Source organism: Penicillium roqueforti (genome assembly GCF_015533775.1).
Source record: "Penicillium roqueforti strain LCP96 04111 chromosome Unknown scaffold_12, whole genome shotgun sequence".
NCBI classification, from domain to species: Eukaryota; Fungi; Ascomycota; class Eurotiomycetes; order Eurotiales; family Aspergillaceae; genus Penicillium; species Penicillium roqueforti.
The window spans coordinates 393,833-417,168 of NW_024067576.1; the positions used below are offsets into that span (position 1 = coordinate 393,833).

Here is a 23,336-nt window from a genome sequence, read left to right on the forward strand (position 1 = left end):
CGAAGGATGATTACATGACGGTGACACTTTCTCTAAGGCAACTACCTTCAACTCTCAGTCATCGCGCGCCTTCTGTAGAATACCTTTCATCCGATCATACAACCCCATATCTTCATTTCTCCACCTGCTTCCATTAGGGAAAACAGCCTCCCTAAGTGTATTAACACATGGAACTAGTGGCTGATAGTACTCTGTGAAGTACTCATTCGCGGATCTCACAAAATCCGCTTCATCGGCTATCTCGCCTTTCTTCAGGCCAGCTAAAATCCCTGTATCCATAAAGTTCCACCTGTCATAGTTTGCAACAGTTCTTCCCTTGCCTGGCGCGTCATAATGGATGCATATCCAAAAGATCACCCAGAAGAACGATTCAAGGTCATGCATAAAAGAACGCTTCTCGCCCAGAAGAGAGCCAATTGCCATAAAGGCCCTTGTGCCGGTCTTTCCAGTTGCTCCAGATACACCGTCTCGTTGTTCTCTGATAGCTAGATCAAGATCAATTAAGAACGACGGCCACGAAGGATTCTCTTTATCTTCATTGATCATGATATTATTGATTGAGATATCTCGGTGAAGGATCCCTGCCTGTTGCAAGGACTGATGTCCTGTAATGCAACCCTCCAATGCAGCAAGCAGGGACGAATGAGTGCTAGCCTTGTAAATTAGTTTACCATAGTCGCGCAGGACGACACGCCGATGCACTCGGTTTAGCAGTAGGTTGCTGGATGCATTGGTATTAGATACCTTGGCAGCAGATGCCTTGGTAGGAGATGCCGAACATGATCGTTTATTAGGTGGTAGAAAGAGGCCACTTTGACTAGAAGAGCGCTTCACACTGGACCTGCCTGTATTATCAATCTATCGAGAATGAGACGCTCGGTCCGGCCGTTCTGCTCTATCTTGATAAATCGCTGGCCGTCTTTCGAGGTAATCGTAGGGTCAAACCTACATTCCTCCTCGCTCATCCATAGGAAACCGAGAATAGTGGACACGAACTGGAGCCTATCCTCATTGATATCAAACCGTTCGGATGCGACTCCCCCGAGACGGTCAAATGCCCATATCCTTATAAAGGATCCACATATAGTAAAGCCTAGGACAAATCGGCGTGTATCTTGGGCCGTAAGAACTTCCCTAGTATATCTCCCTAAATCAAGCCATGGCTTAGAAGCTGTGTCAGCTGCCAGATTGCTTTTTAGCTCTCTAGGAACGATGACCTGTGACCAATGACATTGGGTATCCTTTCTAGCGGTAGTATCACTTATAAAGCCGATGTCTAGCTTACGCTCTACTGTAGAACCCTTTATAGGTATATTGGGCTGTGCGAGTGGCCTTCGCAGGTACGTCGACGCAGAATTGTAGTCTACTGAGAACGTTGCCAGTTTCTCACTCAGATCTGTAAACCAACTCAAGACATCCTCCTGGTTTATATCTTTTGGCCAATCTTTCTACCCGTCGGCAAAAATCGGATTGCTACCTTCAGTGCATCTTTCGAATATAGCATCGGATGCTGCTTGAAGACCACTGATATTTCCAAAAAATTTTGAGCGGAAATGCGGGAGCCCTACATAGAGACACCCAAGCTCTGACTTGAGGACCCTGTCAACATCTTGGCAGTATTCAGAGGAGTTAGCGAAGCTACTCGTTTTTTGGAGCCAGGGGGTTTGTTAGAGGGAGGAGGCAATCGCTCGAGGGGGCGGCGTAGATTCCGTTACGGCCACGTCCACAAGATTCCATATCTCTTCATCTGTTGAGGTCTCCACAAGAGATGCTTTGAAAAGTGGTTTGATTCGATCAAGGTCGAAATGACCCGATAGGATAAGTTGAAGCAGACCCCGTTGAAGAGTTCCTCCCGACTTGGACAGCTGAAGACCAGCAGCGGGAAGACCCTCAAGGGCTGACACGAGGGCGACCGCGAGAGATTGCATAACTGTATTTAAGTTAGCCAAAATAAGATTTTGCGATGCAGTGCCGCACCCTCCTGTGTAAGCTGATCGACATCGTCTCCACAGATTGACTTGAATCTGTTGCGAAAGCCATTTAGGCCATCCCCAATAAGGTTTTCAATAATCACCTGTGATCTTTTTTGATCAGACATGGCATGGTGCTCTTTCTGCCACCAGGTTGACTTTGTGGTGAGAGTAAGAGCGGAATACCACGTGATTTAGAGAGTGGAACCTACCCCGATATAGAGCGGTTAGACCTGGCACGTAACATATGGCACACCATTTAAAGATATTCACGGAGTAGTAAGTATCTAAAACCTATATATTTTAACAGGGGTGATAAGGACGCTAAAAATTTAGTGTATAGCTGATATATCTAGAAAATGACACCTAAATGACGTATATTGTCTAAATCACCGACGTATTGTTCTGCTATTCTCCGAAGTAGCTGAAGATTGAGTGATCTAAATTTATACTCGGTGTTATGGCTAGAAGGATAACAATTAGCTATAAAAAAGTGCCAGGAATATTTGACGGAATATCTCCAGGAGCGAAGTATAAGTCATGTAGAATGTCTGCACTATCACAATGAAGTCATTGCAAATACTAACTATTCCAGTTAGTGTCCTATTGCATAAATGATTACCTGCCTTGCTAGTGCCGCCGCATAGAGCCTTAACCGCATGGGGCGTCATCTAGATAGATCGTCTATCTAGCCGCGGCACCAAAACGGGACCAGTATATCCGATCTGTCGACACCTACAGCCGCTACGAAGAATTCGCGGGCTCAATGATCAATGGTGCACCTCGAGAGGCTCACCCAGCCAAACATCAAAAGCTACACCAAATCCAGGGACAAGAATAGCCGTGCGAGAGCACGCCCACCGGCATCCAGACCACGAGCAAGTTGTACAGCAAGCTGGAGCAGAGATGATTCCCAGAGAAAAATTCCGTCATTGAAATTGTTAAGAAAAAACCAGGATGAGGGAAATAACATAAATCCTCGTTTTTCAAGACACTCCATGCAACAACCCCAAATCCTCCCCTCGGAGCCAAGATCTGGTTTGATTCGCAACCCCGAGACACCGGACACACAAGCCCGATGTCTATTCCTCCATTCACAAAAACATCAAAGACGCCATTTTTGAGCCCGTCTGAAACATTGCTCCACTTGACGCTACCGTAGTCGAGCCGGGTACGTAGATGGATTTCGTGGATGCGAACGGTTCGAGAGGGGGGAGTTGGTTTTTTTTGCTCGCTTAGCGGTACTGTAGGTTGAGAAGCTTGTGGTTAGTGTTGTGCTTTTGCAGTGTGCATGTGTGGTGGCAGTGGGGGCCGGGAAGATTGTCGATTATCGATTGGAATTTCACGTCGGAGAATGTGATTGTGTGGTATTCGAATGGGATCGGACGGGATTGTCGAGAGAGGAATTAAAACGAACCTTGGTGAAACCAATATCGGTGGACTTCTCACGGAAGCACTGACGGCAGATGTTCATCTAAAACGATCCGTATTAGCCACACAAGTCCATGTCATGTCACATCTTGCGATATGCAATATGCTCGAGGGATTGATATCTCCTTACGCCGTACTTGCGGATCAGACCGGCGCGGTGGGAGCAGACACGGCTGAAGGCGCACAATTATTAGCAAGCCCGTTCGTTTTGTATCGATTTTTGATTCCATCCAGGATTCCTCCAAGTTTCATTCTCGGTGTCGACTGGATCGTTCATCGGGGAATTATAGCAGGGTAAACACACCATTCGCGGGAGCCCTTGCCGTACCTATCGAGCGGAGAGAAATCCCATGTTAGCCTCGTCGCTCTTTTTCGAGATAGTGCCTAGTGTGTGCGTGGTGCGGTTTCGACTTACTTGCGGGGCCGGCTGTACCAAACGCTCTCGTGAGTCATCTTGAGGTTTTAAAGGTGGGACCTGGGAGTTGACGGGGTTGTTGACGGGACGAGGGTCGCTGGCGTTGGGCGTTAAGAACAGAGACAGGAGTTAGGGTTGGAATTTGCGTTGTGTGCTGCCCCAATGGGGAATAGGGCACGGGCCAACTCGCTTGAGTTGCGCTAGCTGTTTTTGGTGTATCATGTGACCAATGGGCGATCACCACATCTTAGCGCCTCAGGCTGCCAGATCTTATACTTCACTTTTCAACATTAATCTTAGCTGACTTTTCTTCAAAGTGCTATTGATAGATACTTTGACTATTATTCGAAACTTTTCGAGATACTTGAATTATGAAGACAACGTGGGCTGCTCTTGTAAATTCAATATACTAGGAATTCATAAGGCTATGTGCATAAAGCCACCAGTTTGTACTACAGCGAAACTGTATTTTCTTTTGAATCTACGTACTTCAGAATGCTGGCATATTAATAGCCGTAATATACAGCAAAAGTGACTTCCCTGCTCTTGAAACAGAGCCCTTCTGTTGCTTTCTCTGTCTGAAGACCTGTGGGCATCTTCCCCACAATCATGGAACAGTTGGCCTAGACTAGATATGGTCAAGAATGACCTCCACATGTCAATTAGGTTATACGTTTTGGAATAACCAGGATAAGTAGGATAATCTCGGGGAAGCAAATCAGTGGGTCTATATTGCCATTTAGAAGACTGCAGAAAAAGTGTGGTGATTAACAGAAAGAGATAGCACATAAGCGGCTGCATATTAGCATAGAGAGAAGAATGTTTGTTCTTGAGGATGTGTGTAACCTCGTGTTGAGGCACGTGTCCTGTTTGCTAGCTATTTAATTAGCCTCAGTTGATTCCTTCTTCTCCTTCTTCTTCTTCTTCTTCTTGCCAACCTGGAAGCTTGTATATTCCTGAGGTGAAGTCTCGGCACTTCTACATCCATATTTCATTCTAATATATTATATATATAGGTTGATCTTCTTTCCTATCATCCATCCTCCCATTCCACCCCAGCTGGTCTCGATGAAAACTTCCAACCGACCTCAACGGCATGCAAGTTAGCCTTGCTGTTTAAACGCCGAAGTCACTCAGAAGCTTGGTGATCTGGTTGACTGGTTGACTGGGCTATTCTCGAGTGCATTCACTTCATGAAGGAATCAAAAGCTGCCGGGTCTTCCCTTCGACGTGGCCAGGTTATCTAGCCTCTGGCCATGTTCCGATTATATATTCCCAGGTGGAAATGGGACCCTGCCACTTGTGCCCATGGCCCCATACTGCCCTCCCAGACTTGATCTAGCACTTAGCTACATCGGAACCATATTCTCCTCATCAATCATGAGTCTGTCGATCAACCCACCCCTTAGCTACCAGGGGTGAACGCGAACCTTCCGAAATGCACCAAGCGAGCCAAAGAAAAGCAATTCAATGTCTATAGAGGCCTTTTGGCGATCATCGATTTATATCGGTCCATGGCTAGGATCCCTCATGCCGTCCTCCAAGGTCCTTCCTTCTTGTTCTTTCAAGGTCCTACTCGTGTCCCCAAGGTCCTTTCTTCTTGTCCTTTCAAGGTCCTGCTTGTGCCTTCAAGGTCCTCTGAGTCCGATAAACGCGCTCAACTCATCACCCAGCACGATACCACGCTATTCGACGGCAGGCCTTGTTATTCAGCCAAAACTCAACACACTTTACTGCTCATTGGAAACCGCAAGTCCGTGCTTCAGAGTCCGGAATCCAAGTGCTTCGAAATCACGAGCCACAAATTGAACTCGACGATTTCACTCTCAATTTCAGGGGTCAAAGATCTCTTACATTGCGAATCATTATTTTCAGTGTGCTGGGATATAATCAGATCGGAGGGCATATGTTGATCAGTTCAGGTCAAGAAACTCGAAGACTGGTCTTCATGCAAATCGCAACAAACCCGAGATGCTGAAGGTCCATCACTTTTCCGGTCCGCAAAACGACATGGACATGGACCATGGACCCTGGTGGTGTCTATATTTTGACCATAGCTAAGTTGAGGAGATGTTGATACCCTTCATCCATACGATCATTTAAGTCAGGTTCGTGGCCAGCAGTATTTCTATCGCGGCCACGTGGCTCACTTCTGGACGTCCTCAAATATACGATCGGCCTCCCTTAGAGCTCTAGAGCTCGACGTGGCCGTTTTACGGCTACCAGATACCGCAGACGTTTCCCACCTACGCTGTCAGCTCCGTCGGGATTTCACTGGGTTACATTATAGGACATCAGTCCTTGCAACAGGCAGGAGTTCTTCACCGAGATGTCTCAATCAATCATATCATGATCAATGAGGATGAAGAGAATCCATCGTGCCCTCGTTCTTAATTGGTCTTGTTTTGGTCATCAGAGAGCAACGAGATGGTGTCTCGGGAGTAACTGGAAAGACTGACACGAGGGCCTTCATGGCTGTTGGCTCGCTTCTGGGCGAGAAGCATTCTTTTCATTCTTCCGGGTGTTCGCCACAATGCGATTCAGCGGTGGTTGGAATTTCTGAGATTGGACCACTCCGGCTATGGCACGTTATTGACCGTGACCGAATCTCTCAGCTGCCCGTCGACCAGGATATATATGTCGAATCAGACCCCCTCTGATATCATGCCTGTGAATTCCGGAAATTGAAGTCCAAGTCTACAGTAATACAGCGTGATACTAGTATATGCGAAGGAATCAAGTGGCTATCGACGTATGAGACTGATTAATTGTGTTGTAAGCCTAACTGTGCACAAAGGTTCTACTTCTTAACCTTCTCAGCCCGAAGATAACGGGCGCTGTAAAACAGGAGATAGGCGTCCTGGCGGAGGACTTCCGCCACACCTGCGATGGTGACTTTATTGTCATCCATCAATACCCACTATAAAGGTAACCCATTAGCACGGACACAGACGGGACGAGGGTACAGTGGAACAAACCTTGTCGTGGTCAATACGAGTGTATGCATAATAATGTCCAGAGTCCATTGTCCCTTGGTGGACGATGACCGTAGACAAGTCGTAGATGTAATTCGACATGTCAACAGGAAGGTTGTCCTTTTTGACCGTGTATGGCAGCATGTTCACAGACAAAGGGAAGTCGATATGACCATTCATTTTTTCGGATGAATTAGAGGAGTGTTCATAACGCTGTGGGAAAGTCAGCATAAGATCTTATTCCAAGGGAGCCAGAACTCAAACATACCTTCAGCTGCATGCAAAGCATAACGGGGAGTTTGCGGATTAGCAGGCGCTTCGAAGCCCGCTGGGGGGTGTTACCACACTTTTCGCAGTGGTAAGCAGCATCGGCGTGGAGGTCTTCGGCGGCAGTGAAGCTATCTAGGCAGCCGAGGAGGGTTCCAGTAGTGGAAGAAGTAGACCGACCGAGCTTGCGCTTCTTGTGTTGAAGCTGGACATCAAGACTCAGATCGGCCATAGGGTCGTGGGTGTTAGTGGTTTGACCGCATTTGTGGCACATGACGCTGCTGCGCAGTTCGCCATAGAACATCTGGTGGAAAAAGCACTCGCATGGCTTATCGTAGCTATCCACATGTCCGGGGGTAGATGAGTGCAGTTCATTGACAAGGAATTGGAAGTATTCGTGGGCGTCTTGCTGGCGATATCCGCGCATTTCCTGTAACTAGTTAGCAAGTTCTGTTGCTCAACTCGGACCTCGACGTACCTTGGATTTCTGCCAGCCATGATGAAGAAGCACGGCTGCAGAGACTGCATCGTTTCTCTCGGCGCTGTTAAACTCCATGAAGACTTCAGCTGTTGCACAGGCGAGACAGTCCTTGATCATGCATGTGTGGACATCATGGCCACCTCCTAGGAAATAGGCAGTGAGGGTAGGGTCGTGCAGCAGGGCCTGCAAGATAGAAGCTTGATAGCACGTTTGACCCATGTTCCAGACACCACGAGCGCCGCGGATGGCGCATGGGTTCTTGTAAGCATTGCTCTTGACGTAGACCTCGGTGGCTGAGTCTTCGGCCCAAATGGACCGCCCATCTACCATATATTAGTAGATGTCCGCGAATAAAATATTCTTGAATCGCCTAAATCTCACCGAGGGTTTCAAATTTGGCAGAAGGGCCACGGAGTCTGTCGAGGGTGTGGTCATAGATGAAATCGACACACTTCTCACAGAAGACAAAGCGGTTGCGAGACTCGATATCTGCCATGTATAAGTATGAACCAAGTTGAACAGTAAGAAACCATTGGCTTACAAAATGCATGCCCAGTCGCTGCAGTATGCTCTGCTCGTTTGGAACTCAGGCATACTTCTGTGCAACTCAAACAGTGATACTTCGGCTTGAGGGAGGCCACAGTTCGGAGGCCAGTAGTTGGAACAGCAACCGTTTCTGTCTTTGAAAACGGAGCTAGCGATTTGTACTTCTTGCAGAACTCCTCTCTGAACTGGCCAGCAGTCTTCTCGTCCTTGGAGAGAATAGCTGCAAGATGTACTAGCGGGAGGTCAGATGGGCACAAATGAGTCACGACAATTGCCATTCTTACCACAACCATACGCAGCTTCAGATAGAAGTTGGACCGAATCGAGAGTCGCCATAGTGAGCGACATGAGTATGGTTAGACGGGAGAGAGAATGAAAGAGATAAGGTGGAAAGGAGAAGGTTAGGATTGATCAGAACACGACACAAAGATATGCAGTAGAAACACGTTAATAGAAGTTCCAGACTTCTACCGACGTGGAGACAAGAAGAGGAGGTTGAAAGAGAATTCAAGGGAGAGAAAGGCTGGTTATAGAGAGCAGGTACAGCCTCAAGGACTCCTGCTGAATAGGGCCAGCATTGCACTGTATAAACAGACATCAACAATGTGATCAAACAGAGCGTACCAGAACAATAGAACTCACGATAGCAAGTGAATAGGGACAATAGTAGACGAACAGAGGGAAGCTATACAGTCCACAAAGGGTTGCGTATGACCTGGTTCGACGTCACTACCAAGTTCGGGATAATACGACCCTATTCAACAGCAATGAATGTAAATATAAAAGTCTATTATGCACTGAATGGGGTCAAGTTTCCCTGAGGATCTCAAAAGTAGTGGGGAGGTTGGTTTGCCATCGGGCGGTGGTTTTTCGCCTCCGATTGACCGATACCGCCGGATAAGATCAGATGGCAGAAGGCAGAAGCTGATCTTGGTCTTTTTGTGTAGGGAAGTATTTAGTGATTTAGTATTCAAGTACAGAGTATATAGACTGGGTTTTAATGTTGTACAACCTCCGGGTGACATGATAGTTCCATTCAATGGTCATTTCTAGGTAATCATAATGAATGGCAGATGCGCCAACCCACTGCAGTGGAAGCTATAGCTAAAGGTCCAGCCCTTGGACGCTAATAGTCAAACATGCAGCATGAATAATAAATTGTTCATAATCAGGTCATTGCAGGCATTCAATATCCGTTACCGAGTCCCAGTCCCTCTGCCCCGAGGCAGTGCGCTAGCACGCCCACCGCGCGCAGTGCCTCGTGTAGTATACCGGCTGCTTGCTGTACCACGAGCAGTGCCACGCGACGTTCCCCTTAAGCCCGCAGCATACTTGGACGTCGGTCTAGAGGAGGAGGTGGTGCTCGGGGGATTCTCGACAAAAGTTGTGTCCGTAGTCCTGTAGCGTGAGAATCATTAGCTCAAGTGTCCTCTTGTAGATTGGTCGCATCGCCCTCTCGACTCACATAAAGGTCATCTCGCCGTCATCAAGCGCTCGTGTTCGTTCTGATTCCATCTCTGGATGGCCTGTTAGCAAACCCAGTCCAGCGCACCTAGGTAGTTCCCACAGAGAGCCCTCGCAATACCTTTTTTCTCTTCTTCATCCTGGTTGGCTTTTTTGAACGAGTCCGGAATCGGAGCCTGTGTCGAATCAGCAACCCTCTCGCGCTCTTACCACTGCCACAACTGTCGGCGACGGGTCTGCGACCATACCTCTGGGAAATCCACACAGAATGCATTCATATTCAATCCATAGAGGAAACTGGCAAAACTCTCACTGAAGCGCGTCAGGCTCTCGTGCATTAGCTGCAAGTGCATGAAGTTGGCCTCGAGATCTGCCATCGAATCGGCCAGCTCGGCGAACTGCGGCTCCAAGGCATTGATGGCAGGTTGTGTGTATCCTGAATTTCCAATGCTATTTCCATATCCGTGTGCTTCTCGTAGTGAAGATCGCGAGCTTGGGCGTAGAGGGGTTGTGGGCCTGGATGAGGGTCTCGGGCGCGAGGATGATCGAGGTGCGTCCATGTCTTTTGTATTTGATAATCTGATAGGAGTGCTGGCGAGAGATAGTAGGCCAACAATAAATAACTGGGGGTTGTTATTGTTAAGAGTGGGTTGTTGTCAGAGCGATGTCGGTGGGTTGTGTTTGGGATTGTTGATCTCCCCGGAAGGAAATGTCTCGCACGCGACAACTTTTATACTTGCAATTTGGAGATGAGGACTGTATTTGTACAATGTAGATGTATTACATGGACTTGAACATAAGAATCCATGCCTCTAATTGATTCCTCGTTCTACCCTACATTACCTATAAGGAAATGATCTTCCCCGCATCGTCATATTGTTGATTCCGCTCGGCGCTCTTACAATTTCTTCCCTCCCATCTCCCAGTGCTAAGACCTAGTGCTCACTCATACCACCATAACACCTCGATCATACTGCTTATGCGTGGCACAATCCTACGTCGTCTCTATCCTTCGGCCAAGTTCCCTGTCGCCCGGTATTCATTCGCGCGACCATTTTCTACGCACCCAGAACCAAGAAAGGCTTCATCTTTCTGGACCCTTACATTTACTCTCGCTGTTGTCGGAGGAGGCGCTTGGCTCCAGGACAGATACTTCAATCCCAAAGACACAATCACTCCGCAGCCCCAGCTGTCTCAAGAACCCTTCCTCGGAGTAATCGATACGCTCGCGACGATGCCCGCCCAACTCGCCCCCGGAACAGTTGGGAACCTCACTCCGGAGCAGGAAGTGAAGCTGCAAGAATTCTGGGTCCTGGCACTCAAAGTCTTCGGCCTCACATTCGAAGAACTCGAAGCCCCCGTGTCTGCCGCCCCCAGTGAAGCCCCAACACCCGCCCCAGTCCAGGATAAGAAGAAGTCCAAGGGCCGGTGGGGAATTTGGAGCCGCGGCGACGACGATGAGACGAAAAGCGCTCCCAGCAGCGGCGCCGGTACCAGCATAGCTTCAATCAGTCTCGCCGACGGCGACGACAAGTACGGCCAGTCCAAGGAGTTCAAGCAAGCGCTGGAGGACATGAAGCCCGAGGAGATCCGGACAGCGTTTTGGAACATGGTGAAGGGCGACAACCCGGATTCGCTGCTACTTCGGTTCCTGCGGGCACGCAAGTGGGACATCAAGAAGGCGCTTGTTATGTTGATTTCTACGATGCGCTGGCGACTGCTGGAAATGCATGTCGACGACGATATCATGTTCAACGGCGAGGCATTGGCTTTGAAGATGTCGCAGGGCTCCGATCCCATTGAGAAGAAGAAGGGTGAGGACTTCCTGACGCAGATACGTCTCGGTAAGAGTTTCCTGCACGGTGTTGACCGGACTGGTCGGCCGATCTGTGTTGTCCGCGTGCGCTTGCATCGGGCTGGTGATCAGGAGAATGAAGGATTGGAGCGCTTTACTGTTTATACTATCGAGACTGCGCGTTTGTTGCTTGCGCCGCCGATCGAGACTGCGGTAAGTATTCCGGTGTGCGGATTTTCTCTCGGGAGCTGACTCTTCAGACTATTATCTTTGATATGACGGACTTTGGTATGGCCAACATGGTAAGCTTTCGTCTCTACGTGCTTGACACTATACTGATATCTCCAGGACTACGCCCCGGTCAAGTTCATGATCAAGTGCTTCGAAGCCAACTACCCCGAGTCTCTCGGAGCAGTGCTCATCCACAAGGCCCCTTGGATCTTCTCAAGTTCGTATCCTAGCACCATATATAAAACCCCTTTCTAACCAAACCAGGCATCTGGGGCGTTATCAAGGGCTGGCTCGACCCAGTCGTCGCAGCGAAGATTCACTTCACGAAGAACCGTCAGGATCTCGAACAATACATCCACCCAAGCCAGATCTTGAAAGAGCTCGAAGGCGACGAAGACTGGGAATATAAATACGTCGAGGTGCCGGAGAACGAGAATCCCAAGATGGCCGACAAGGAAACGCGAGATACCCTGGTGGCCGAGCGCCAAAAGCTCGCCAAGGAGATCCAGGATGTCACCGTTGAGTGGATCAGCACCAGCTTCAAAAAGAAGACCGACGCTGCCTCTGCTGCCAAGGAGAAGCGGAATAGCTTGATCGAGCAGCTGCGTGCGCAATACTGGGTTCTTGACCCGTATGTCCGGGCTCGCTCGCTCTATGACAGACTCAATATCGTCCAGGGCGGTGGGAAGATTAACTTCTATCCTGGCTTGGAGAAGGGAGCAGAGACATCGGCATAAGCTACGCAGTACATGAGTCGCGGTACATGAGTCGCAGTACATGAGTTAGATAGTGTCATGCTTACCTGCTAACTATAGAGTTTTGATTTGCATGTGTGTAGTATACACAGACTTGGCTTTTGTTAACTAGAGGATATATGAACATTTGGTATACATTCAACAGCAGAGCCCTGGGTAAATCCAACCGGGTCCTACTTCAGAGGCCCTACAACTCTTCCTTCAGAAGAACCTATGTAGTTCACAGCGATCTAAATCAGAGGCGATCCAAATAGAGATAACTCAGTTTCATTGTTCTTGAATTCATTGTCACCAAAACCAAAGCCGTTTACATCTTCGACTGGATCTCCTCGTGAAGAGCCTTGAGCTTGGCCATATCCGTCTCCTGTGTAGGCCAACCAATGGACATACCCTCCTTCTCGTTAGGCTTGGGAATCTATTATATTGTCAGTGTATATTCAAAGGCGATTTCTAGCGTAGGACCAAAAATTCGAAAGATAGTAGAGCATACCATGTGGAAGTGGACCTATGAGAGACGACTGGTTAGCACGGCACAATTATTAGAGGAATCCCCAACTGAAACTCACATGGTCAACGACCTGGTGCGCAATGCGGCCATTGTTCTGCAGGATATTGAAATCCTCGGCGCCGCTGGCCTTGGCAATCTTCTTCGCGACGGGCTGTGGGCGTACATCTTGGTTAGCTATCCCTGTTCTCCAATCCAATTCCGGGTCTCTAGGGACCTTGCGGGGTTGCCCCCAAGGTCCCCGAAGATATGTAATCGAATCCGATCGGACCGAAGACATAGACTCTCCTCTTCACCCTCTTCGTTGTCCTGGGTTGTTCTCTCGACTTACCAAGATCTCGAGTAGGTCCTCGTCAGGGATATCGGTCAACTTTGCGCCGTGGAACTTGGGAATGACAAGCTGCACATGCTGTCAGTTTGGACTTTTCTTCTTCTCGAATTATCGTGCTTGAATCGCTGGAGCTATCATGGCAGTTTTGGCAACTTCGCTCCCCGCCATAATGAACACGCCGGATGCGGGGAAGAGGGGTAGGAAGTAATACGCACCGCATGGCCACGGCTCAGCGGCTGGATATCGAGGAAAGCGAAGACTTTCTCGCTCTCAAAGAGCTTAAATGAAGGGATATCACCTGTATAGCCCCAAGGAAGCAGGTCAGTCAACGCATATTCTGCTATGACGTGTCGACTGGACATTGCGATAGAGTACGGAGTAGCTATAGTGTGAAATGGACATACCCTTGATGATCTTGCAGAATATACAGGCAGCGGACGACATTTTGTAAAGCTTTAAAATTGGAAGGTCTTGAATGATCTCGAAGTGAAGCTATGTTGTAAGCGTTCAATTTAGAAAAAAAAAAAAAGAATATGCGGGGTTGCGGAATGAATCGACCGACGAGGATCGAACTCCGACCGTTCCCGTGTCCAGACCACAGCCAAACTTAGCAATGAGGGTATTATAAACTAAGTCCACGAAGCAGATTCGAGGAGTGGGACAAGTTAGTGCAGAACCCATTTCTTGCCTTTTACCAGAGATGGCCGTGATTTGCCCACAAAACTCCTCTTATAAATCTTTGGAAACACAATGACACAGCTGTCATTTTTTTTCTTTTGCTTTTGCTTTTGCTTTTGCTTTTTAATTATTTCCAGCATACGTAGAAAACTTTGATTTGTATGTAACTGGGAAATACTGCTGTGCATACTCCGTAACGTCGGTCCGTGTAGATAGTGTATAGGGTTGTATCCTTAAGCAGCTATTGACGACATGTATGTTGTTGCTATGCAGTTATCTATGTTGTATAGCTTCCATTCCTCCTAGTTGCAATGCTGTAAACTGTTATTTCTATGGGTTCGACTTGATATCTCTAGTTTGTCCTATATACTCCGTACAATGAATGGCTTCTAGAGCTACCTTGGCAGGATATACATCCTTGAACAGCCCTAGTTACTTATACGTACTAGTGAATAATGTCCGAACATGGATTTAACATGAATAGTAGATAGCTAACAAGAGCCAACCCACTAGCTATAATTTCATTGTATATAGAAAAGTATCCATGGATACAACATCGATTCTTATAGATATGAATAAAGCATGGGGAACATCCAATCACAGTCCAGGTGTTGTCAGACCAAAACGGGGATTTTCTCCTATAGAGGTCGTAGATATACTAACTCATAGCTTTCAGTAAAGATACCAACTTCAAATCAAATGAACAACCAGAAGCTATCATACCAGCCAAGCCCAAGAATAAAAAAGAAAGACGACAAGGTGATTTGTTAAAGTGGTGGTCCGTACTCCCGAATCAGGACTAGCGCAATAGTCCCGTGCGGTTCTTCCCACTTGACGCTGCGAAAGACCGCACATCACCACGCCCTTTGGCAACACTCCGCTCCAATTCGCTGGTCTCGAGAGATATACCCAGCCAGAGACCATGCAGAAGTCTCGCACTATCAACACTGCCCTGGGCGCCCGGCCTTTTGTGCCAGTTCCGCGGGTGCAGCCCCAGTTCCAGCGCAACCTTCAGGATGTCCGCATCACCCGGACTGGCAAGCCCGTTATAAAGGTCCAAGGTGGCCGGTAAGCGATCAATGAAGCTGTGGTTAACTCTAATGTCCTGCTTACTGACGCGCTCTTCTATAGGTCTTCCATTGGAGGTAGCTAAGCCGTTCCAATTCGATGCTACGCTCGATCCCGATGTGCTCACGCAATTCTAGGTCACACCGCGACGGTCTTTGGTGCTACTGGTTTCCTCGGTCGCTATATTGTCAACAAGCTTGGTAGGTTGAGGTCTGATGCACTGCAATTGGACCGTAGACTAATAGTCCGCAGCTCGCCAGGGATGTACCGTTGTCATTCCCTACCGCGAGGAGATGGCAAAGCGACACTTGAAGGTCACTGGTGATCTTGGCAGAGTTGTGTTCATGGTATGGAGCCGTATTACGCATATTTGTTGAATGTGGAGTGTCTGACCCTGTATAGGAATACGACCTGCGCAACACACAGTCCATTGAGGAGAGTGTTCGTCACTCCGATGTTGTCTACAACCTTGTCGGTCGCCAATATCCCACCAAGTGAGTTATGTGTGGTATACATGAATGAATACTTTCTGACGACCCAGGAACTTCTCATACGAGGATGTCCACGTCGATGGTGTCGAGCGTATTGCCGATGCTGTTGCCAAGTACGATGTCGACCGTTTCATCCACGTTTCCTCCTACAACGCTCGCCGTGACTCGCCTTCCGAGTTCTTTGCCACCAAGGTCAGCATATCCACTGGAATACAAGAGCGAGAGTGCTGATAATGTATAGGGATGGGGTGAGGAGATTGTCCGCAAGATCTACCCCGAGACCACAATCGTGCGACCTGCACCAATGTTCGGTTTCGAGGACAACCTGCTCCACAGATTGGCCAAGATGGGCAATGTCTTGACCGCCAACCACATGAACGAGCGCTACTGGCCTGTCCACGTAAGTTATTCTCCCGGCTGGACAAGCTATTGAACTAACCCTCTAGGCCATTGATGTCGGTTCCGCTTTGGAGGCTATGCTGCATGATGACAGCACCGCCGGCCAAACCTTCGAGTTGTACGGCCCCAAGAACTACTCCACCGCCGAAATCGCCCAGTTGGTCGACCGTGAAATCATCAAGAAGCGCCGTCACATCAACGTCCCCAAGGCTCTCCTCAAGCCCTTCGCGCACTACGCCAACAAGTTCCTGTGGTGGCACACCCTGTCCGCCGACGAGGTGGAGCGCGAGTTCATTGACCAGGTGATTGACCCGACCGCCAAGACCTTCAAGGACCTCGGTATGAACGAGACCGCCGATCTGGCCAACTTGACCTTCCACTACCTGCAGGCCTACCGTAGTGCCTCTTACTACGATCTGCCTCCTTCTACGGAGCGTGAGCGCCGGGAGGACAAGCGGTACGTGCATGTGCTGGACGACCAGTAGTTTGTGTTTTTAATGTGTAAATAAGCCTTCCTAGACCCAAGTTGATTTCCTTTGTTGGATGAGTGCATAGTACAAGTAGACTCGTAGAGAAGCTTAAGTAGAGATGATCACTCGCCAATATCAAAAACCCAATTCCCCAGAACTCCCCGCACCCGCACCCGATAACATCATATTCTACCTCCAAACCTTACCTACGTCTTACCTTCTTCACCTTCAGCCTCATACTCATACTCACTCCAAACCAAACCCACAATGCCTCCAACACCCATCCTCCTCCTAAAAACAAAATCCTCCCCCCAAGATGGCTACGAAGAGTTCTTCTCCGCACAAAACTACACCCCAACCTTCATCCCAGTCCTAGAACACCGCTTCCACAAGGACAACCTCAGCCAAGTCCGCGACCGATTCACCAGCGGCGAATTCCACACCGAAGCCCCAACCCCTCGAAAATACGGCGGTCTAATCTTCACCAGCCAGCGCGCAGTAGAGGGTTTCGCGCAGATGATCGAAGACGAACAAGACGGTACATACCACACACAACCCAATCCAACCAGACTCCAACACACTAACACCAACAAATCCAGTCCAATTCAACACCCCATCTTCCCCACTAACCCTCTACACCGTCGGCCCAGCCACAGCGCGCACCCTCACAACCCTCCGCGACAAACACCTCCCACACGCCAGCATCCACGGCGCCGAAACCGGAACGGGCGAGAACCTCGCGCGCTTCATCCTCGAGCACTACGACGCCCTGCACCCGACGCACAAGCCCTCGCTCCTATTCCTGGTCGGCGAAGTGCGCAGGGATATCATCCCGAAGACGCTGATGGATGAGGCATTGCCGGTGCAGAAGCGCGTTGGGGTTGAGGAGGTTGTTGTGTATGAGACGGGCGTGATGGGGTCTTTTGAGGGGGATTTCGCGGATGTGGTGCGCAGGTCGGCGGATGGGGCGGTTTGGGTGGTTGTTTTTTCGCCGACGGGGTGTGAGGCTATGCTTAGGGTTCTTGGGTTGGGGCCTTTTGCTGGGAATGGAACGGGGAATGGGAATGGACAGGTGTTTGTTGCTACTATTGGGCCGACGACGCGGGATCATCTGCGTGAGGAGTTTGGGTTTGAGGCGCATGTTTGTGCGCCGAGGCCTAGTCCTGAGGGGGTGCTTGAGGGGATTGAGAAGTTTATGAGTGGGATTTGAGGGATGGGGATCTGTATAACTATGTATTCTGTGTATAACTAGATGTAAAATGGAACTATAAGTATATAAACTTGGGAATAGGACTAGCAGAGATACAGCAGGTAGCGTTACGGAGTCAGCTATTTTACTTAAATACTCATAATCACATTTCGAGTTGCCTGCTATCTCTAACATGTATCAAATCACGCTGTCAAGTCAAATTGCGTGCAGAATAGAATCCAGTATCCTCCCTCAACTTAATATCATTTGGAAACAGTCAAGTCGATTTATCGCATGATTTCCTCATAGATCAAGACTGGGAGAGGTTAGTAAATATGGAAGAGAAGAGGAACCAGAGACAAATAACTTACGCTTCAACTGCTCCTTACTCAGAGCATCCTTGTTCTTGTCGAAATCGAAGAATCCATCAGGAATGGGCGGTGCGGTGGGCTCGTCTTCGGGATCATGGTATGGCTCAAGATAGGGGTGCTTCAGGGCTTCCTCAACGGTGATACGCTTAGCCGGGTTGAAAGCGAGCAGCTTCTCGAGCAGATCCAGAGCCGTGTCGTTGCTCTTGGGGAAGAGTGCGCGGAAGGGAATCTTCTTCTTAAAGGGGAGGGAGCGGATGTATTCGCGGGCGCGGCGGGATTTAATGCCGTAGTAATCTTCCATTGTGGGTGTGCCGAGGACATCCAGGATGAGGGTCAACTGGTGGTGATCTAAGTGTATGTTAGTTCTGTTACTCTTGAAGGGAAAGTGGAATCGTACAATCCTTGCCAGGGAAGAGAGGCTTTCCGCTTAGCATCTCAGCCAATATGCAGCCGACACTCCACACGTCAATAGCCTTGGTGTATTCTTTGAATGTCAACATGATCTCCGGTGCGCGGTACCAACGTGTGGCCACATATTCAGTCATGAATCCAGAGTTATCATCAGTGGAAGCGGCCGAGCGAGCTAGACCGAAGTCGCAGACTTTCAGGTCGCAGTTGGCATTGAGCAGAAGATTTGAGGGCTTCAAGTCTCGGTGGAGGACGTTGGCTGAGTGCATTGCCTTAAGCGCACGCAGGGTCTGGTAGATAAAGTACTGGCAGTGATCATCTGAGAGATCTTGTGTGCGGATAACCCGATGCATGTCTGTTTCCATCAGCTCCTGCATGCTGTTAGTGAACCATATTTCATGCATGCACATCTCAGACAGCTTCAACGTACTTGAATGAGATAAACTTCATTGAATCCCTCGTAGTTGCGGGGCCGTTGAATATCTAGGATGGAGATAATGTTCTCGTGGTTAAAGTAGCGCAACAACTTCATCTCGCGCAGTGTACGCAAGCAGAACATAGAATGATCGAATGGCGTGATCTTCTTGATGGCGACCTTCTGGCCGGAGGGCTTATGAATGGCAGAGCTGTACGAGGTTAGAAGAGCATTGAGAAGAAATCACGTCTACTTACCAGACGACACCGTAGGCGCCTTCGCCGATAACATCTTGGATTTCATATTGATCGGAGACATTGAAGGAGATCTTCCGGGATCCTCCCACGGGAGGGTTCTGCTGACCCATGGCGAGAATGGTTTCTCTAATAGATTCAGCCTTGGGGTGATTGTCAGCTTTGAACATCCTTGGGATCCAGTGGAAAAAAGGCCGAACACAGTCCATGGTTAATGAATGAGAGCCGGGGATTGAAAACAGTAGATGGGGATGGCGCACAAGTTGGCGATTCACAGTCCAGGGAATGAAAACAATAGCAGAGGTCAATCGCTCAAAGGCAAGCAACTCGACCGCAGTAACGCGAGGGAACAAACGCAACAAACGCAACGACAAAGCAGGGAAACCGGGATATGAAGCTTACTTTCGTTTGCGCTGTAATCGAATTGGTTTGAAAAACCGTCCAAGCTACTGCCTGGATTGGATTTCAAGGGTCGGCGAGACTCAGGGGATAAAGGCGAGGTGTAGAAGAGAGGAACTCGGTCGTACGAAGCTCCGAGCGGGGAAGATGTGACAGGTACGGAGTACAGCGTCTAGACCCACGAGACCGGGGGGGGGGGATACGAAGAGCACAGGTGTAGGTGTCAGGTCGGATCAGGTATCAAGCTCAGAGTCTAAGAACGTGGCATGTCAGTGGGATTGACGGTGATGATGCTGGAGCGCATGGAGATGAGCCAAGCCGCTCGGAAGCGGGGTCATTCTCTCATGCGGGATCACAACGGGTCTGGACTGCGACTCACCTTGGGTCGCCTTTTCTCTACGAAGGCAAAGGGAGATAGAGAAGAAAGGAGAGAAGGATGAGGATAGGTGAACCTGGAGAAACAGCGGGCCGTAGGGGAAGTGGTGGGGCAGAGAGCTTTAAGGCGGCTCCGGTAGATGAAACAAAGTGGTTCAGGATCAGAACACGGGAATTGGGGTCAATTAAGAAGGAAACCGTGAGAGGGAGCCCGGGTGAGCGACGATCCCAGAGCGAGCGGAGTGAAGACGAGGAGGTCGAGGAAGAGAAGAAGAAGTTGGTCTGTCGCTGTTTTCCCCCTGGCGCTTTCGCTGGGTTGATGGCCGTGGAACCTTGGATCACCATCAAAGTGTCTCCACCAGTACCTGGGGGTACTTAATTTATCTACAAGGGACCCATACATTGACAAGTATCCCCCATGTACATCCCACCACAGCGATCCTCAGATCTCCGCCACGGCGCCAAAGTCTCTCGCCTGTCACGCTCGTTGGCCGCTGGACGGCGCTACTGCACCGGACGAAACTTGTCACAATCACCTTTTCCCGCTCCACCAACATAGGAGGTGCTGGTTTCATCCTGATTGGAGAATCCACCACTCCTAGTTTCACTAGTCACAGGGGGGTCCTGTTAATTGGGTCTGAGACACTGAATCTCAGGTAAAACAAGTATACGGAGTAGGTCATGCGCATATGGTGAGGTCAATGGACTCCGATTGTAGGCCGTGTGATTCTCCTCATCAGGCCTTTCATGAGGTTACTTATTTGTTTCAGGGCTTACGCTTGAGCATGGCGCTAAAATATACACTCAAAATAGAAATGTGGATGTGGATTCTACTAATGGTCTGATATATATAGACCATCACTATGTTCGGGTCAAAGCTTACTTCTAGAAATAAACTTGCAAGTTGGATTGATAACGGTAGCAGCGGCCTAGGTTTAATTGGAGTGAGGAGAACATGATAGCTTGCAACAGAAGACAATATAAATATGGGCCTAATCATGGTTGATGCTCCATCAGACTGTAGTTACTCTACATACGATGGGAGATCCACCATCGCCTGCTCCAGCGTCTCAAAATCAGCGAACGAAACATTGTATCGGAGATGTCGCTTGAGCAGTTCATGGGCGATGAAACGCTCCGGCATGTTCCCCTGTGCATCCAGGAAAGAGACCCGGGGATTGGTATTGCTGATTATCTGCAGCTCGTTCGCAAGACGATGGTGATTTGGACACTGCTCTGCACCTACTAGGAAGATCGTGACATACACCCAGGACAGACCAAGAAGATCGAGCTGGAATTCGTTCATGTCTGGTGCTTCACCGTCGAGGACGATAAGCAGTCGCAGTATGGGTGTTTGTGGACCGGCTTGCCATCCGTACATAGGATGGTAAATTGCTGTCCGAGAGTGCTTTTGGAAATGGAGTTCCTTGGCTCTTTGCCAGCCTAGCATCAGTCGAGTCTCCCCTCCAAATCTAATGTTTGGCCATATTTGTTCGAAATTCTGGTGGTTGATGTGGCCCATGTAGCGGGCCTGATCCGCGAATGTGACGAGCTGGTAGCCTCGGCTATCATGGTCGTGATTGATCATTGCTTGGGAAAAGCGACGTACGATGGCCTGGGCAATATCTATTTATTGAACTTAGTATCTGATATAGACTGGTCGGAGGGTGATATCACCTTTGCTCTTGGGCTGCTTAGAGGCGGAATAACCTGTAATGAGATGCTCATTATGATTCGGGCGAAGCGGTGCAGAGTTCATAGATTCAGAGACCTCTAACAGGATCATAGTCTCGTCTAGAGGAGCTGCCGGCTCCCGTAAGGGTCTGAAAGGAGTCATAACCTGCTTCGAGTAAGTCTCGGAGATGGATTGAGCCTTGCAGATATCATCGCGAGAGAAGTATTCCGCAGGTGTTCCAATTGCGGATTCCATCCTATATCGAGCCATGTTCATCGCAGAGATGACATCAGGCTTCATCTTGTTTCCAACAATGCCCTCTGTGTTATTGCTGACCCAGTATAGACGTTCCTCGGCGAGATCTTTGTATCCTCTCCAACCGGGAGTGACTCCTCTCCACCCACCAACTGCGTCAATGCTCAATCTGAGCGGGTTGGACGTGGATTTCGCCCAATCCTCTGGGATAGGCTCGAAATATCCTGCCCGGAGGAGGTGGAGATACTGAATTGGGCATCGGGCTCGAAGATCGGCGATCTTTTGACTTGTCCCGGCTGTTTCTTGGTACACTATCACGAGCTGTCGCCATTCTTGATTTGGCCACCTGCCTTGCTCCTCCTCTAGGATGGCCATGCGTAGCTCTCTGGTGTGACTAGCTGCTTTCTCTGCCTTCTCCTCTGGCGTCTTCTTGGATAACATCTTCTTCAAACTGCCAAATGCCGATGGCTTGGAGCTCTCTATGGGGGGATTTTCTGCTGGTTGCTGGGTATTAGGAGAAGCTGTGGTGTCAGCCTCATTCGGCACAGAGGTCTCTGGGTCTTCGCTATCCCATATGGTAGATGCTGGCTCTTTGGAATCAATGACAGCCTGTGCCGCAGCATTGAGGGTTGCATTCAACTGTACCATCCTTTGAAGATGCTGGCTGTAGCCGGACGGAGTAGGTTTCGCCTTGTTGTAAGTCCCGGGAGTTGTAACCGGAAAAGGCGAGGGCACACGGCTATATGGGTTTTTCATGATGAGAGCCGACGAATGACTATCATGATAGGCTGATTCACCTGGTCGAGAAAGAAAGTGAGACCACAACGCAACTTATATCGTCAAATTGGCAAAGCTGACCTGGATAGATGACTGCTTTGGACCATATTTCCTGAATATGAAGGCGGGCAGCCTTTCTGTCTTTGTATTTGTGGACATCGCAATTACAATTATAAAACTGTGTGGTATGCTCTGGTTCAATATCCTTATTGAAAATGCGACAGGCCTGCTGGATGCCGTGTAGGGCGGCCTTCATATCTTGCTATCAGAGCAGACAAATGTTAGCACTTTATCAAGACGAAAGTATTCTATATCGTACTTCATCTTTAGAGCGGACCTCGGCAGCTTCAATAAATTTATTGGTGTGATGGTGTGCAAGCTCTCTTATCACTGAACGTGCATACGGTGGGGGGCAGTTCCGTATATCAACCTCGGCATCTATAGTAGGCAAACTTGGAGTTATAGCTTCATTTTGAGCCTCATAATACCGACTAATAGCATCATCAATGGTTTCCGCGCCCTGGAATAGATGTGTTAGTGTAGGAAAAAAGGAAAGTGATTGAATGTCTTACCTCCAAGAATCTGAGGGCCGTCCCTTCATTAGCCTCTGGAGCGATGGAAATGAACTTCGCTATGTCATCTCTCGAAGGTAACATGGTGAGAAGTACTGAAAGAGGTAAACTAGGGGTGAAATGTCAAATGGGGGGTCGCCAGATAGGAAAGTGCAGGGATATAATCTCGTTACTACCCCGGTGCGTTAGTGCACTAGACTACTACCCAAGCATCACTAAACCTGAATTGGGGGCGTGAATGGGACCGAGCACTCTCTTTTCAACAATTAGACCATTTGATTCGATTGGACTGGATCAATTTGCTAAAAACCATCTGAGGTGCCATCCCTCCCATGGATATTCTCATGATTGCTTCGCTTCGCTCCGCAATAAAA

At 48.9% G+C, this 23,336-nt stretch overlaps 9 protein-coding genes across 9 annotated transcripts; 3 read left to right on the forward strand and 6 right to left on the reverse strand.

Moving 5' to 3' along the window:
- Positions 1-1,667: 1,667 nt before the first annotated feature.
- LCP9604111_5287 (uncharacterized protein) lies at positions 1,668-2,098 on the reverse strand (the record flags this gene model as incomplete). The annotated part of the gene is made up of 2 exons (XM_039073080.1): positions 1,668-1,930; positions 1,978-2,098. 2 exons carry the CDS (start codon positions 2,096-2,098, stop codon positions 1,668-1,670), a joined length of 384 nt encoding a protein of 127 aa, XP_038928749.1.
- A 4,518-nt stretch (positions 2,099-6,616) lies between these two features.
- On the reverse strand, positions 6,617-8,421 carry LCP9604111_5288 (uncharacterized protein; the record flags this gene model as incomplete). The annotated part of the gene is made up of 7 exons (XM_039073081.1): positions 6,617-6,736; positions 6,795-7,004; positions 7,060-7,488; positions 7,537-7,862; positions 7,921-8,028; positions 8,081-8,317; positions 8,370-8,421. The coding sequence occupies 7 exons, from the start codon at positions 8,419-8,421 to the stop codon at positions 6,617-6,619; spliced, it is 1,482 nt and encodes a 493-aa protein (XP_038928750.1).
- Positions 8,422-9,281: 860 nt separating this feature from the next.
- LCP9604111_5289 (DASH complex subunit DAM1) lies at positions 9,282-10,109 on the reverse strand (the record flags this gene model as incomplete). The annotated part of the gene is made up of 4 exons (XM_039073082.1): positions 9,282-9,483; positions 9,551-9,602; positions 9,671-9,725; positions 9,798-10,109. 4 exons carry the CDS (start codon positions 10,107-10,109, stop codon positions 9,282-9,284), a joined length of 621 nt encoding a protein of 206 aa, XP_038928751.1.
- A 419-nt stretch (positions 10,110-10,528) lies between these two features.
- On the forward strand, positions 10,529-12,312 carry LCP9604111_5290 (CRAL-TRIO domain-containing protein; the record flags this gene model as incomplete). The annotated part of the gene is made up of 4 exons (XM_039073084.1): positions 10,529-11,557; positions 11,605-11,646; positions 11,693-11,792; positions 11,840-12,312. The coding sequence occupies 4 exons, from the start codon at positions 10,529-10,531 to the stop codon at positions 12,310-12,312; spliced, it is 1,644 nt and encodes a 547-aa protein (XP_038928752.1).
- Positions 12,313-12,637: 325 nt separating this feature from the next.
- LCP9604111_5291 (HIT family protein) lies at positions 12,638-13,610 on the reverse strand (the record flags this gene model as incomplete). Its single annotated transcript, XM_039073085.1, has 6 exons — positions 12,638-12,745; positions 12,821-12,835; positions 12,897-12,989; positions 13,167-13,235; positions 13,382-13,464; positions 13,571-13,610. The coding sequence occupies 6 exons, from the start codon at positions 13,608-13,610 to the stop codon at positions 12,638-12,640; spliced, it is 408 nt and encodes a 135-aa protein (XP_038928753.1).
- A 1,156-nt stretch (positions 13,611-14,766) lies between these two features.
- On the forward strand, positions 14,767-16,287 carry LCP9604111_5292 (complex I NDUFA9 subunit family protein; the record flags this gene model as incomplete). The annotated part of the gene is made up of 8 exons (XM_039073086.1): positions 14,767-14,912; positions 14,976-14,989; positions 15,050-15,112; positions 15,165-15,259; positions 15,315-15,406; positions 15,454-15,595; positions 15,645-15,803; positions 15,850-16,287. The coding sequence occupies 8 exons, from the start codon at positions 14,767-14,769 to the stop codon at positions 16,285-16,287; spliced, it is 1,149 nt and encodes a 382-aa protein (XP_038928754.1).
- Positions 16,288-16,539: 252 nt separating this feature from the next.
- LCP9604111_5293 (uroporphyrinogen-III synthase HEM4) lies at positions 16,540-17,482 on the forward strand (the record flags this gene model as incomplete). The annotated part of the gene is made up of 2 exons (XM_039073087.1): positions 16,540-16,810; positions 16,872-17,482. 2 exons carry the CDS (start codon positions 16,540-16,542, stop codon positions 17,480-17,482), a joined length of 882 nt encoding a protein of 293 aa, XP_038928755.1.
- A 266-nt stretch (positions 17,483-17,748) lies between these two features.
- Positions 17,749-19,079, reverse strand: LCP9604111_5294 (mitogen-activated protein kinase; the record flags this gene model as incomplete). The annotated part of the gene is made up of 5 exons (XM_039073088.1): positions 17,749-17,777; positions 17,833-18,180; positions 18,230-18,611; positions 18,671-18,866; positions 18,913-19,079. The coding sequence occupies 5 exons, from the start codon at positions 19,077-19,079 to the stop codon at positions 17,749-17,751; spliced, it is 1,122 nt and encodes a 373-aa protein (XP_038928756.1).
- Positions 19,080-19,531: 452 nt separating this feature from the next.
- Positions 19,532-23,046, reverse strand: LCP9604111_5295 (uncharacterized protein; the record flags this gene model as incomplete). Its single annotated transcript, XM_039073089.1, has 7 exons — positions 19,532-19,561; positions 19,688-19,760; positions 20,721-21,309; positions 21,361-22,410; positions 22,472-22,652; positions 22,710-22,910; positions 22,963-23,046. 7 exons carry the CDS (start codon positions 23,044-23,046, stop codon positions 19,532-19,534), a joined length of 2,208 nt encoding a protein of 735 aa, XP_038928757.1.
- Positions 23,047-23,336: the final 290 nt, after the last annotated feature.